The sequence below is a fragment of the Protopterus annectens genome, chromosome 5.part1 (assembly GCF_019279795.1).
Source record: "Protopterus annectens isolate FY-2018-M chromosome 5.part1, PAN1.0, whole genome shotgun sequence".
NCBI lineage: Eukaryota > Metazoa > Chordata > Ceratodontiformes > Protopteridae > Protopterus > Protopterus annectens.
The window spans coordinates 678,474,291-678,490,685 of NC_056736.1; the positions used below are offsets into that span (position 1 = coordinate 678,474,291).

General features: G+C 36.8%; 1 protein-coding gene across 7 annotated transcripts in view; it reads right to left on the bottom strand.

Moving 5' to 3' along the window:
• The window catches only part of PARP4 (poly(ADP-ribose) polymerase family member 4), a 2,883,551-nt gene that overhangs the window by 2,022,607 nt on the left and 844,549 nt on the right, over positions 1-16,395 (bottom strand). For all 7 annotated transcript variants that reach the window (XM_044073295.1, XM_044073293.1, XM_044073297.1 and 4 more), the window contains one exon: positions 8,838-8,982. In XM_044073295.1, coding sequence (XP_043929230.1) covers positions 8,838-8,982 — 145 coding nt within the window. The remainder of the gene's footprint in view (positions 1-8,837; positions 8,983-16,395) is intronic.

Here is a 16,395-nt window from a genome sequence, read left to right on the forward strand (position 1 = left end):
ACATGGCTTTGTAAGTCAAGCAGAGATTGCCTTAGTAGACGAAATGAAACAGAGGACAGCTGGAGTTTTTTTGAGTCTGTCTATGAAGGACGTGTGTTTAAGGCCTAGGATCCTCTTCGTGAGGTACTTTTGTACCTCCTACAATAGATTTATATCATCTTTTTGCATACACCGATTCAAGGATATGACTAGGCAACTGTTTAATGGACACTAACAATGGGTTCATTTGCTTATTCTTGTCATTTTTGGTCAGCTGTTCACAGCACAGCAAAAAACAATGGGAACATTGCTGTGTGGTATCTTTTCTTGTTTCTCATCTGTAGAGTTGTAAGGTGGATAAATAAGCACATTTAACTTACTCAAACTGACCAGGCACACACACACACAGCAAAACAGTACACCAAAGTATAACTGCATACACTAGGGCTTACCAAAGCATGCCTAGCCTAGCCACCGTTCTGAGTCACATCTCCAACAGGATTTCCAATAATGGCTTGCCAACTTCATCAGGTCATCCCCAATTAGCAAATTCAAAGTAAATCCACAGCCCTCCTCTTAACAGAAGTAGGTAGGCAAGGTCTAATCAGTTCACTCTCCCCAAACCAGTTAAAGTAGGTATGCATGACACTAAGTAAACCTGTGTTGCCTAAGTCACAGTAGGGCTTTATACCGCAGTGCCAATGGGGCTAGTTGACACAATCCTACTCTATCCCAACCTAAGGACGGCTTCCATCATTTTATTAATTAATGAAGTCAAACTCATTGGCCTTCATTTTCTGCATTGCTCCTTGCTATGCCTTTTGTAGACAGACACCACATGAACCTGTTTCCAGTTCTGTGTGCCTGCCCACTCCCTAATGGACCTGCTCAACAGTTCTGTCCCTGGTTGTAACAAATCCACAGTAGCTTTACAGGACCCCGGCAGGATCCCATCTGTCTTTTGTGTTATCCTTCTGCAACCCCATCTCAAGCAGTACCCAATCAGTTTGTTTCACTGGTTAACAGTCATTTAGAATTTTCACCTGCTCCCCAGGCTCCTTACAATTTTGCTCTTCCAAGAAAAGTTCACCACCATCATCATCTTCTTTCTTTCTCTTAATGTACCCAGAAAGGACACGTCCCTTTTCTAACATCTGGTAAGGTGTCTTTTTTCCGCTTTGCAATCTTGATGCATTTCTAAGCCCTGTTTCTAGCTTCCAACTAATACCTATAATCATCCTCTCCTTGACTCCTTGCCTTTCCAATCTCTACATCTCTTTTCCTTTTCCATTGGTGACTCAGTCTGGTTTCTCATTTCTTTCAGCCTTGGTAACACTTTTATCCCTTTTTACATACCTCTCCACACTGTCCTTTTTGAGTTTTCATGTAACCCTTAACTTTTCAGCCCATTCTTCAAATGCAGACCATGTGATATAGTGTGGTCATTTGTCCAGTGGACATTTGAAGGGAAGATTCCCCTCCCAAGAATAAAACTGAGATGTTTTTTTTTTTCTTTTTCTGACTACAGCTAATATCGGTTGTTTGAATTATTTAAGAGCCAGATACTTCAAATTCATCTGTTTTCTCTGCCCACTTTGGATAATGAGATGTTCCGCTCCCTGTCTGGCACACAGCAGTGCCTGCATTACAACTACCCTTCACTTTCCTGGTAACCCCTTGATTCTGTCCCTGACTGTGTCATCTGTGCTCTAATCGCATTAACCAGCTTGCAGAGAAGTGATCATATGGGGATCCCACAGCAAGTGAAAACAGTTGCTGAGGACTGAGAAGTCTGATTTATCCAGCTCATCTTGTTACTGCTACAACCCTCTCTGTGCCAAGTGGTTTAGAAAATGACTGGCTATATGAACATGTACGTACACAGGATTACACCACTACAATCCATTTGAAAAGTAACACTGCCAAGCACTGGAAGGTTCAGGGTAAATACCAAACTACTATAATGAGTTAAGAAAAAAATGCTGGTTACATGGCATAAAGGGATGAGGCCCTTCTTTTTATATAAAAACATTTCTCTCTCTACCTGGTTTAAATTATATGATCTCTATTATGCCTGTATTAAAGCTTAGATCTGCTAAGTTATAGATAGGGCATGAACTGTTTGAATATATCTTACAAAGGAATGTAAAAGAATTTTTATTTGATAATTTTTTTTTTATAAAAAGTTTTATAAAAGGTTTTAGAGAGAGAAAAGTTTTTATGATTGCCACTAGATGGTGCTATTCATTTATAAGTTTTTTACTATGTATATTTAACTAAAGTAAGGTATACAACTCAAATGGCATAAATGTATAAATTTGTTCTATATAAGTGGATTTATATGGTTTATATATTTGATATTTATTTGATATACATCAATTCATTTATAATTGTTATGCACTTTATATCAGTACCAAGTGGGATTGTGACAGGGAAGTTTGAAGGTTGCAGTAACTTGTATTTAATTAATCAATTAGGAACTGTGAGTCATTGAGTCATTGTAAGCTTTGATTGGGTGGGGTTACCAGTGAAATGATATTTAAATGAAGGTGGTGGTGTGTTTAGCTTATCTGAAGTTGGTGACGAAAACGTACCTGTTTTTAACGTTTATGTATCTTTGTGTCTACACTATTAAATTTTACCAGTCGTGGATCCTGTGGAGTGTTTTGTGCTTCATACTACTTGGTTACTAGTTTTCCTAGCACTTCATTCCTGTTTTTCGGTTATTAGTTTAATTTTGAAATGGATGCTTCATCAGGTGCTCTGCTTGAAGGGATCAACAGAGGAACTGAAATTGGTGAGCTTCGTAAGCTCATTGGTCAAATTACGCAAGTAGTGGAGCTTTTGACACCCATCAGCCAATCAATGATGATGGCGTCAACGCTGGCCATTCCAGGCAACCAGGAAGCAAAGGGACGTTCAGCTTCAAAGGAAGGAATGGCAACAGATGAACTGGTTGTAGATGGCGACATCGCAGGCACCAGTAATGGAAGGAGGAGAAGTTTGGATGGTTTTCCCCGTATTTTTGGTGCAAATACTGTTGAAAAAACTATATCTACAAGTACTGGTGGTAACAGGGAGAGCAACACAATGCGTTTTATGGCAGAACATTCAGTGGTGTTATGAGGTACCAAACAAAATTTAAATGACATTTTAAATGTAAAATTCAAATTTAAAAGGAACAATGACATTGTAGATTCTAAAGGCACTTATGCTAAACAATTGTTGGATTTAGAATATTTACTATATAAATACAAAATGTGGGAGATGGACAATGCATATTTAAAATACTGTTTGCAACTAAATATAGTGCCAAAAGGATTAAGGGTATGCAAATACCCAAATAATGTAAAAGAAGGCACGGACTTCCACAAACAGCTAATAGAGGCCTTTGAATGCTGTGGTTGTGAAATAATGAGAGCCATTATAAAAAACAATGAAAATGAAATGGAAAATATCTATACAATTATTGAGCGTACTAATACTAACATTGTGAATGATTTAATGTATACTATTGAGACTGAGAAGGTTAAATATCATGAACTGTTGAAAAAGATAGAAATGAAATGTAATGAGGTACAAAACAGAAAGGCTAAAAAACTGAAAGAGATTTGAACGAATATAAAGCTAACACACACTACCCAAAGCCCAAGCAATATATTAGATATGACTATGATAAGAATGAATACAATAGGAAGGGGATGGAATTAGATGGTGACAATTATGAGCTGAATGACCCCACAGAATTTCCCCCACTAAGAAGATCCAAGAGATTGTTGCAGAAAGAGCCTGTCCAATATGGGCCAAAAAACTTCAGGGGAGAGGGGGTGGAAGACACAGACAAGGCAACCACGACAAGGAGCTTGGAACTAACTAAATGTATACATCAGGAAGGTTTTAAATATTCTTTTAATGGGTTTAATATTTTAAATTACTCTAGTTTACTGGTCACTAAACCATTTTTTGATCTGCTTTCTAAAGGTTTTTCTTTCATACCTAGGGTAAGAGCAGATATTTTTAAATTACTAGTGAACTTGAAACGTTTTATTAGGAGGAAAAATTTAGAGTTGTTTTTTAAAGTAAAGAAGTTTATTAATAAGCAGGGTGAATTGTTTAAACGAAGTGCGTTTAACCCACCTATTCATCCTCAATTGCGGAACTTTGAACTAGGACTAGAAACTGAAATAAGGAAAGTATTGAAATGTCAGAGGTACAACCAAACATAACACCAGAGGAAAAAGAAATTACTAGAAACTGAAATAAGGAAACTATTTAAATGTCAGAGGCTACAACCAAACATAACACCCAAGGAAAAATAAATTACTAGAAACTGAAATAAGGAAAGTATTGAAATGTCAGAGGCTACAAACAAACATAACACCCAAGGAAAAAGAAATTCTGCCATTGGTAATTGGGAACAAAAATCTTACGGTAATGAAACCTGATAAGGGGGGAGGGGTTGTGTTAATGGATTATATCATATATGAAGGGAAAATGCAAGAACTTTTAGGTGATACAAAAAATACAATAGAGTATCTATAAACAAAGTGAATATTGCTTATAAGAAAATGTATGTGATTCTAAATGATTTATTATTGGAAGGTTTGATTAATTTGGATACATATAATTTTTTATATGTGGAAAAGCCTAGGGTACCAACAATATTTGGTATACCCAAAGTTCACAAAAATTTAAACAACCCTTCTCTGAGACCCATAGTATCGTCAGAGGGTTCTGTTACTGCACTGCTAGCTTAATATGTGGATTAAAAGATTAAAGACCTAGTCAAAGGTAATAAAAACATTTTAAATGATTCATGGGATCTTTTGATGAGACTAGACAGTTCAAAATTTAGTGAAGATTTAAGTTTTGTAACTTTGGATGTGGTTGATCTTTTTACATGTATACCACATGAATTGGGGCTGAAATGGTTTGAAGAGATGTTGGTAGGTTATAAAAGTATCAACTTCAATGAATTTAGAACCATTCTTGTACTAATGGACACGATTTTAAGGAACAACATCTTTTTTGAAGGTGAATACTATAAACAAATGACTGGAGTAGCCATGGGTGCACATTGCGCCCCCACATATGCAAATTTAATTATGGCATACTGGGAAGAGAATTTTGTATTAAATTCTCATTTTCACCAGCATTGGAAATACTATGGGAGATTGCTGGATGATATTTGTATCCCATGGACTAGTACAGAAGATAAATTCAAAGATTTTTTTGATTACATTAATGGTTTAACCTCTTTTTTAAGTTTCACTTATGAATTTAATAAAGAACAAATTAACTATTTAGATGTCAATATACAGAAAGTTGGTGGAAATTTTATATCTAAAATTCACCATAAGGAGACATTTTCCAATTCCTACTTGCACTACACCAGTTCTCACCCGCCACACCAGAAGAAAGGTGTTGTAAAGGGACAACTGGTGTGGGTAAGGAGGATGACATCTGAAGATGAGACATTTAAAGAAGTTAGATACATTATAAAATTATTTCTTGACAGGGGTTATCCAAAGGACCTGCTGACACAAATCAGCCTTGAAGTAATAGAGGAAAGAAAAACCAGGTTTGCCCCTATACTTGGAAAATTAGACTATTCATGCATTCAATTATGCAGTAGATAATGACAGAGATAACTACAGTTCAGGTATTACACTCACATATGATGGACAAGCTGGTCTGGTTAGAAAGGTTATAGAAAAAGAATGGTTGAATTTTGCCACGATATCAGATTTGGATTATATTTTTGATAAAGAAATAAAGTACACATACCGAAAAGGTAAATATATTAAGAATTTATTAGAGATGGGCACTCAAATAGGAAGAAGTGAAGGACACTCTAGGAATAGCAAAAAAGGTTTATTTAAATGTGGTAGTTGCAATTACTGTTCCCATTTGTTAACAGGAGCCTCGATATATTTAAAATCTCATAACAAGAAGTTACATTTGAATTCTTTTGTGAATTGTAACACCAAAGGGATTATATATTTAGCGATTTGTAAAATATGTGAGTCATTTTACACAGGGAAGAGTGACAGAGAGCTTAAACAGAGGCCATATGAACACCTCTATGATATAAAAATGAGACATGAAAATAATGCCCTATATAAGCATACCTGTGTATGTAAGGGAGCTGAATTTGGATTCTTTGTTCTAGAGACCATAGCTATTGACCCGAGAGGTGGACCATGGGAAACAAGGGTTGAATACAGAGAGCTATATTGGCAAGTAGTATTGGAAGCATGTAAAAAACCTGGTTTAAATGATATGATCTCTATTATGCCTGTATTAAAGCTTAGATCTGCTAAGTTATAGACAGGGCTTGAACTGTTTGAATATATCTTACAAAGGAATGTAAAAGAATTTTTATTTGATAAAATGTTTTTTTATAAAAAGTTTTATAAAAGGTTTGAGAGAGAGAAAAGTTTTTTATATAAAAAGAAGTTTTTATGATTTCCACTAGATGGTGCTATTCATTTATAAGTTTTTTACTATGTATATTTAACTAAAGTAAGGTATACAACTCAAATGGTATAAATGTATACATTTGTTATATATATAAGTGGATTTATATGGTTTATACATGTATGTATTTGATATTTATTTGATATACATCAATTCATTTATAATTGTTATGCACTTTATATCAGTGCCAAGTGGGATTGTGACAGGGAAGCTTGAAGGTTGCAGTAACTTGTATTTAATTAATCAATTAGGGACTGTGAGTCACTGTAAGCTTTCATTGGGTGGGGTTACCAGTGAAATGATATTTAAATTAAGGTGGTGGTGTGTTTAGCCTATCTGAAGAAGCTGGTGACGAAAACGTATCTGTTTTTAACGTTTATGTATCTTTGTGTCTACACTATTAAATTTTACCAGTCGTGGAATATATAGTGTGGGTGTGGAAGTAAACTTTTATGATGGACATGTTCTGAATTGGGCAGTTTTGTCATTATTGGTTCACACATTTTATTTCACTGCCTACTGGAAAAATGTTCAAACAATAAATTTAAAATGCACTCTGTCTAACAAGTGTGCTGTATTATACAATGAATATAATTTAATAAAGTCTGGAAGGTGTATCAAAGAACACATGCAGGTTTCTTGTTTTTTGTGCAAAGGGCCACTGATATGAAAACAGCCCAAAACTAATCTTTATCCACCACTGGCCAGATGCATTTTCTTTGGATGTGGTGCGGGTTTCAATGCGGTTTCAATGAATGTGGGAATGAAGGGCAGAGAAGTTTTAAAGCCAAGTCTATTTTCATTGTGAGACAGTATTGCTTTGTTTAGCAGCTTTGTTTAGCATGTCTATTAGTGTTTGTGAACTGTGCTACAAAATGTAAAAATAAAATCCAAATAATCATTGTAAAAGTAAAGCAGTATGCACACATTAGTGTTTATGGTAAATGGGGAATGGCTGCAGGGGGACTCTGGTGCCATATTCTGGTCGTCTGTTCTTCAGTTTGCATTTGAAAGTTGGTATCCCACAATTCCACTGGAGTGGGAAGGGTTACGTAATTATCTATACAAATGTGATGTTAATCAGCGTACAGATTTGTACCTATTTTTCATGGGCCTTGTCCAGATCTTTGATGTTTCCAGGTTGAGAGATATGTAAAGGGAGTCTCCCTAGAAGTTATTAGATTTGGTTACTTTAAGCATTCATTTGTCAGATGATCTAAGGTGTCTATTATTAGAGTTTTGTTGGACTAAATCAATAAAAGCATGACAGTTAGTTTTATAGATTATGTTATGAACAGTGGTAAGTTGACTGAAAGACAGTAGACTAGGCAGTTCAATTTACTTAAGTTGATGAAGGGGATGACAATGGTGAGACTTATGGGGTAAATTAACAGCAAATTTAGTCATTTTATTATTACAACTTTCAAGGTTGTTTAACTATGACAAAATAAGTGTCTGTTAAAGGATTTATGATCTGGATTACTTATTCATTGGTTCTACTGGGTTAGCTGCCATTTGCAGGCCATTTTAAGTCTAGCCAATTTCTCTTTTCTTTCTTGAATTAACCTATCTTATTTGGTGATAGACTGGTGTTACCCATCCCATGGTCGATAGTTATAAATTACCCTAGTGAGAATAACTGGGATCATACCACAGATAATTTGAGGGGACCAATGCCTGGGAAAAAGCATTTAGGAGCTTCCTCTGTCCATTAGTAGCAAAGGAGTTAGTCCTGTGTTAATTTTTCTGTTTCCCATACACAGATCCAAGTTACAATTGAATATGGGCAAGGAAAAGCTTTGTTTTATGTTGATGGGGAGCATTTTCCAGAGCAGAGGTACCCCCTGCAAGATACACTTGTCCCACCAAACAGTTCTGTTGATGTTGTAGAAGAGGTTTACATAACTAGGCCGAATATTTCGGATGCCTTTTTACTTGCTGATATACAGCAAATCCATCAGTACTGGGTCATAGGATGCCTTGTATGCCAGACTCAATTAAGCTCTTAGTAGTCTGCAGGATACCAAGTACAGTGATGTGGCTTTAAGTTGGTCCACGTAGGATATTGCTTAAGCCTTGTATCCTTTTAGTAAGGTATGTCTGTGGGAGTTCCACTTGTTGCATGTGTATGGACAGACTCCATGCCAAAGGGGATATTAAACTCAGTGACTGGCCTAATGACTGCTAAGTAAAGGTGGACAATTATATCCCTAGACCTGGACAGAATCCCTTTGTTTATAAGCTGTGTGATATCGACAATGGACACATATTGGTCCAACAGAGAAAAATACAGTTAGACTTAGTCACTGTTAACACATGCAGCAAACTAATGAAAAATTATCTTTATCTGTGAATTATAACTTGGAAAATTGTCTTACCTTCCTCATCAGCTGTATCACTTAGATGATCGGATTCCAAATTAAGAGCTGGCTGGAAGTTCTTGGCTTGTTCTCCTTCGGTGGTAAACTGGACTATATACTTCATCATCACCTGATTGGTTTTGTACACAACTAATTCATAGTCCTTTCAGATAAAATAAAAGATCGCCATGTTGTTAGTGACTGCACAACACAATGTCACAGGGTTATATCAAGCAATCACAAAAAGACCTTCAGGAACAGAGTTAAGAGCTATAACAAGCAAACTATGCAACAATCATTGTGATGAATTCTCTAAAACTTCTGCATAAAAATGTAATACACAGAGATCACAATATACAAATGATGAGTTACATAACCAGGAACTGCTTGACTACAACCATAAATTAACAGAAAACTTCTGACTTTTATACATTCAAACACTCTTTCGCTGGAACTCAGTCCCACACAATTAATCAGTCAAACTCAAACCAATAAAAAATTAAAAATCTGAAACTTACACAACAACCTCCTCACCATGCATCTCTAAATATACTAATGCAAACATCACAAAACATTTGGGATAAGGTGCAACACGTGGACACACACACATGCAAATTTTAATAAAATGAGAACCGACTAAGCAGACTCAATGATTCCCATTTCAATGAAAAATGAAGCCCACCAACTCATCTACTCCCATACATGTGGCTATATTTATAAAACATTCACGGGAATCTGACTAGTCAGAGTGCTAGTTACCTATGTTTCAAACATATTTCATGCATGACAACAAAGTAGTATAGGCCACCTGGACCTCACATTTAGTAACACATACCTTCTCCCTCACAACCTTTAAAACCTCATTGGCAGGAATTACTTTTCTCACCACTAACTCTGATCTGCATTGAAAAAGAGTCAAATTAAAACCACTATGTGGTACACAGAGATAAAGGCTTGACTATGCCGCAAGTGACCTGACTTCAAACTGCGGCTCAGGTGCCTGCAAGAACTGGCAGGGGAGGATGGGAGCTAGTGGACGATGCCTTCTCACCCATTCTGGGGGGGGGGTGCTCTCTGACCTGCCGCATGGGTGACACCTTGTGGGAGCACTAGATGTCTATGCAGTGAAGCACAAGTTGATCGAGTCCTCACTGCCATGTGCATTCAGAATGTGAGCCAAGAGAAACCCTTGGGGGGCAGCTATAGTGGAGCTTGAAAGAGTTAAAGGGGAAGTGGAATGCTCCTCCAAGGGAGAGGGTAGACTGCCTTGCTAGACAAGCAAGGCTGGCCTGCTCCATACCACTTAATTCGTGCTGCAAGCAATTGAGCTCATGGGGTTTCCTGTGTCCTTTACAAGAAAGGATGGGACATAGAGCTTTTGGCTGTCTGCGAATCTCCAGCTTCCATGACTGTGGAATGAATGGATTGATTGGGTGCAGGTATAGTAAGCAGTTCAACTTCGTCATGTGGGAGTGGGGAAAAAAGTCACCTTCGACAGACCTTAAAAAAAAAACCAGAAAGCTTCCTTAAAATCTTCTTGTTGTGTCTTTCGGCTTTTCCCGGTTAGGGGTCGCCACAGCAGAACTCCGGTCCGCTAATGATTGGTAGTTAATTTTTACGTGCCGAGTTACCAGCCCTGATGCACAACCTTCAACAAAGGTACACCCATTCAAGCATGTCTCCTCGCAAAAGACGCTTTCTTAAAATCTTTACCACAGAAGTTATAAGATAGTTTTACTAGAAAGTCAACAAAACATATAGAACACACTTAGTATTATTTTTCCAAATTCCCATAACTCTGCTAAAATTTTAACATTTTAAGCTCAAATTTTAATTGTACCACACATGGACTACTGCAGCCATCACCTGAAATATAGTGCTAAATTTGTACAATTCAGATCCAAAACACGATTCAAGAGATGACTGTGAAATAACATTTACAAATAATGGAATACTGCAATATCACACAACATTTTGATAGAAGGGTCTCTAAAATGGCTACCACAAAAATTTCATACCAAAATTCCACACAGTTAAAAAGTTGCAACCAAAAATAACAGTCAATGTATTAAAAGTGGAAGCTAACAAAACACAAGAGAGATTTATTTTTAACATTATTTTCAATAAGTGCCTATAACTCTCCCAAAACGTAACATTTTGAGCTTATATTTTCAACAAACTGTCTATGGACCAACATGACGGTCCCATATTATACTGAATTCATGCAACTTGGATCCAAAACACAACTATAAAAATGAATGTGAGACAATGTTTAGAAACAGAAGAGTGCAATGCTACACAACAGTTTGAAAAAGAAGTTCCTTAAATTACTAATATGAAACTTTCATACTAAACAAAATTAATGTATATAAGTTACACAAACATCCATCCATTTTCTAAACCACTTGTCTGGTGAAGAACACAGCTGTAGCAATCTAAGCAGGCAGAACAGATTACCCTATCCTCTGAAAAAAAATTCTAGCTTAGCCTGGAAGACGCCTAGGCATTCCCTGTCCTGAGGGAAAATACAACTTCACCAGTGTGTCCTAAGCATGCCCCAGCACCTTCTCTCAGTGGGATGTGCCTGGTGCACCTCCCATAGAAGGTACCACAGGACATCCCCACCATCTGCTTAAACCATTTCAACTGGCTGTTCTCAACTGTGAGAAGCAATGAATTTACTTCAATATCCTCCCAAACTGCCAAACATCTCATGCTGTCCTAGAGAGTAATCCCAGCAGCCCTATGAAAGAACCTAATTTCCAGTGCTTGTTTCCATTATTTCACGCTCTACCCTTTCAATCACTACCCAAATGACCACAGATTAAGATACAGACTAATAATCCTCCTTATTATTAGCAATTATTTTTAACATATTACCAAACTTTGCACTGGTGCCAATATACCAATATTGACAGGCTCATTCTAGAACCCTGTTCCCAATTCTCCACTGCAGTCCAGTACAATGCCTGCAGTACTGCCACATTTACACTCATCCAATGACCAATCGTCTTATTGCCTCTACCCTCAACAACACCCTAAGATACTTTAAGCCTCTCCAATTGAGGTAGCTACATTCCTTCCAACTGCATAGAACAATCCACTTGTTTTCAGGAAAAAAACACAGCATCCGATTTATATGCAGTAAAGGTGTCCTGAGAACATCCAGTAGATATTTCCATGTGGGATGGTTTCAACACCGATCTCTGTAACAGTGTCTCTCACATTCCACAGGAGTATGGGGGCATGCAGTCTGACTGTTCAATAATTCAGCAGCTGAAGTAGTGGCAAGAAGCTGTGGCCTAAAGGTGGTCAGAGCTTGTAATGGTTGAGTACCCTACTACCCAGTGGTTCTCAGGATCTGAACAACAGGTACCAACAGGCCAAGAAGACAGCAGAAGAAATGAAGGCTTGAGTGTGAAGGAATTTGGTCAAGCAACAAAGAATTACTTTGGGATAGCCTCAAAGAGCTTTAGGAAAACCATCCTGTGACTCAGGGAAGGGAGAGCAGGACCACTACCTAGGCTGTTCTCAGCAAGGCTAAAGAAATACTGACCTAAACTTGGAACACTTCTGAGACATCGAAGAAACACGTTAAGGAATTCCAGAATCTGCTGGATGCAGCTGGTATGATACAGGAACTGCTAAATGTAAAATAAATATAAAACAATTCCATTTTTCCACTGCAACAAATAACCTGGATGGGTGGATGGTTCAACTATTACTGCATGCTAGCCCTGTAGCAAGGGAATTAGGTGGTTTCCTGGGCAATGCAGTACTTTGACAACCCCCCCCCCCACACACACACACACACACACATAAATAACTACCTATAAGAGACTGTAATCATTTAATGAGAGCATGTAAGCTGAAAATGTACTTTCAAGAACATTTTGACACTTTTCAAGTTAGTGATCATGACTGTTCATCAACAACCTGTAAAATGTCAAGACTGGTTTCTTTTTTAATAAACACCATCCAGAACTCAAATGTTTCCTCCAGATCACCAGTCATGTACATTTCCCTCCAGCAGAAATGTGATGGTTAGAGGCATATTGTCAATTTGTATAGCATCTCAATGTTAGAAAATCAACAAGGCAAGGTTAGTAAGATACCAGTAGTGAAGATAGGGTGGGGCGAAGGGGGGAAGCATTCCTAGATGGCATGTGTCCAGGGGGGGATGGGCAACTGGTAGATCTCACTGACAATCAGTATTATTACTGCTGTTTTTCTTTGTCCTTGATATTCTGCTGAACATCAATCCTGAAATACTTTGTCAAATTCACATTTATTTCTTTCCAAATGCAATTCCTGCAGCATTGCTCTTTGCACTCCACATTTCTTAATTCATTACCGTTTCCTTTTTTGTCTATACCTGTAAGGCCACTTATGTTCCAAGTTAATACGGATAGCATACCCATTGACAAAAAGTTATTGTTCACACCTAATGTATAATAGTTTTTAATGTGTCATCTCCAACTTTTGTCTTACATGCTCATGTTTGCCATACTGATCTTTTATGCAGTTATTTCTTCTCATTTTCATTTGAACCTATGTCATATTTTGCATGACTTTTTGTTTTAATGAAAACCCTCAAACAAAAAAACAATATACATTTTCAGAACACCCTCATCCCTTGTTAATTAGATCATCTTCAAAAATGAAGTTTAACCCTCCAGAGCACCAGATGTCCCAAATTGACAGCTACACCCACAGGCATTTCCTAATCTAAAATTAATGTCATCCATGCTAAAGAACATGTTACAGCCTGTGTTCCCACTTACACGGTTGGGGTCTGTTCTTTTCTTATCACTATTCTTCTTCCAAATGTGAAAAACAGCTTGTATGCTTTCTGAAAACATTAATTTCTAGTCCTAAGGGATTTAAACTTGTGCGCATCTCCTCTCTCTAAAATGTGCTTAGCTAGTACTGACAGCAATTACAGCTCATGTACGAGAGCATTCCAATTTGCATCTGTGTTCCCCCATTAAATATATTTTTCCCTATAGCATAACTGTCTTCTAACATTCAGGTTACATATCTTTAATGTGGGAACGCAGATGTGAATTGGAACTTTCCCATGGATAAGCTGTAATTGCTGTCAAACACACTGACAGTATGTGCTTGTTTAAATATCAAGTAAATGGGAAAGTATATTACTTTCAACATCTTTTTTGAGTCTGTAAATTTGATTCATGCTCAGTCTGTGTGCAATGTGCAGCTTTTGATGTTGCCAAACCACTTGATAAAACAAAAAAAGGCAAAAACTGGAAACCAGCTGTTTTTTCTATGTTAGCGCTTTCGTCAAGTTTAATAACTCAACTTCTTCAGACAAAAAGAACAACTATATCAGATACACTTAAATACCAAATACAAAATCACATGATCAATGGTAAAAGTCACATGACCAAGCAATTTTAAACTTTTAAGGTGACCACATGACTTTTCCGAGAAAAAATTTCTGAATGCATATAAAGTAATTTAAAAAGCATTTAAAATACCACCTGCCTCTGAAAAAACATTCGGCATCCTCATTTTTTAAAACATACGCAATCAAAATACACAAATAATATAAAATTATAAACTATTCAATGAGTCAAACTCTTCAATTTCAGCACGCAGACTATAGAACATAGATCATTTAACCCTGGTTGATTATAGGCATGTGTTCTAATCTGCCAAATTAACTTGTGCTGCTCAAGTCTTATGGTATGTGAGAACCTCCTCTTTCATCATACTCAACTTGATCTATCACTCTGAATAAAAATGAGTGGCCTGGCTGACTGATCACACATTTAGCTAAAGCACTTTCTAACCTCCATTTTCTAATATTATATACGTGTTCATACACATGCTCTCTTAATTTAAGGTCACTCTTGCCTATATAAAAACTAGGACAAGACAAGGACTGGGCTAAATACACCACTCTACTGGAATTACAGTTGTACTTGCCCTTAGAAGTATACTTTCTCCCTTTCAGCGTGTATGTATAACCCAGATCCATATGCTTACAATAGGCACAGGCCTCTCATTTAAACATACCTTGTTGCCTGGTCAGTCCCAAATTTTTAAATTCTAATAACCATTTCAGATTTTGAGCTCTTCTAAAAATAAATGTATGGTTAGCACCTAGTTTATTCACTAAGGACCCCACTGATGCTATTACATTCCAATTCTTAATCAATACCTGTTTAATGTTCCCAGCATTAATATTACAAGGTGTTATAAATGTCAAGGGATAGTTTACTATTTCACTTTGTTGGATATCATCACTCACTGTACCCCCGTTTTCCATCATACATTGTCCACCCCCAAGTTCACTATGAAATAGCCTACATTCCTTTTCATTTGAACTTCATTCACCAATTCTTCGAGTATGGGTGCCGGGTAGCCTCTCTTCGAAAACATTTGCAGTGCACATTCTGGCTGCTCTTAAAATCTGTCCCTTCACAACAGATTTTTTCTAATACCAAGCATGAGCACTAGTAAAGTGCAAAAAGCAGTTTGAACATGTCTTCTTTCTAAAGATCTTCGCCTTATAACATCTATTCTGTCTGTGCTTTGACAAGTGCACATCTGAAAATGCTATCCTTTCTGTATTGAATGTGTGGCTGAATGTTACAAATTATGTTGTTCTATTACAATATTCAAAACATTCAACAAATAAATCATGTCAACCCTTAAAAATAATAAAAATGTCATCCAAAAATCTGGTGTAGTAAAAATGTGCTGAATAAAGAGATTATTAAATACAAATTCACTCTCCCAGTACGCCATAACTAAGTTAGCCAAACTGGCTCCTACTGGGGATCCCATCACTACACCCTTTTTCTGCAAATAATATTTACCCTCAAACAAGAAGAAATTATTGCTCAAAATAATATCCAATAATTCCTGTATAAGGGAAACATTAGTGTTACTAACACCCCTGTTAGCTAAAAGTAGGCTCACCCATTCAATTCCTAAATCTTGCAGAATTACAGTATAAAGGTCCATCACATTTACAGTGGCAAAGTTAAAATCAGGTTTGAAATTCAAACTACTGATGTTCTCCAAAAAGGGCCATGAGTCTTTACAAATATAAGGTTCCTTAACTACATACTTCTTCAAAAATTTATCTACAAACTTAGCTAGGGGGTACGCAATGGAATTCCTACCATTCACAATAGGCCGGAAAGGGGGATATACCAAATCTTTGTGAACTTTCGGAATCCCAAAAATCACTGGAAGCCAAGGGGCTGGCATAGAGAAATAATTCAGCAAATCAAGTTGAATACGATTCTCTATAAACAAGTTCAAGTAAATGTTAATTCTTCTATACACTTGGTTCAATTCATTCAAGGAAACCAAAATATCCATGTCAGTGTTTAACATATTACGCATTCTCTCATTATAATCAAAAATGCTCATAAACACAAATCTGCACCCTTATCAGGTTTGGAAACCTGCACTCCACTTTTTCTTTAATTTTCTAACATTTCACATTCAGCAGGTTGAACATTAATACAATTCCTCTTTCTGCTCTTTTTGTTACGATCAATATTCCTTAAATCTATTTCACAAATACGCACAAATA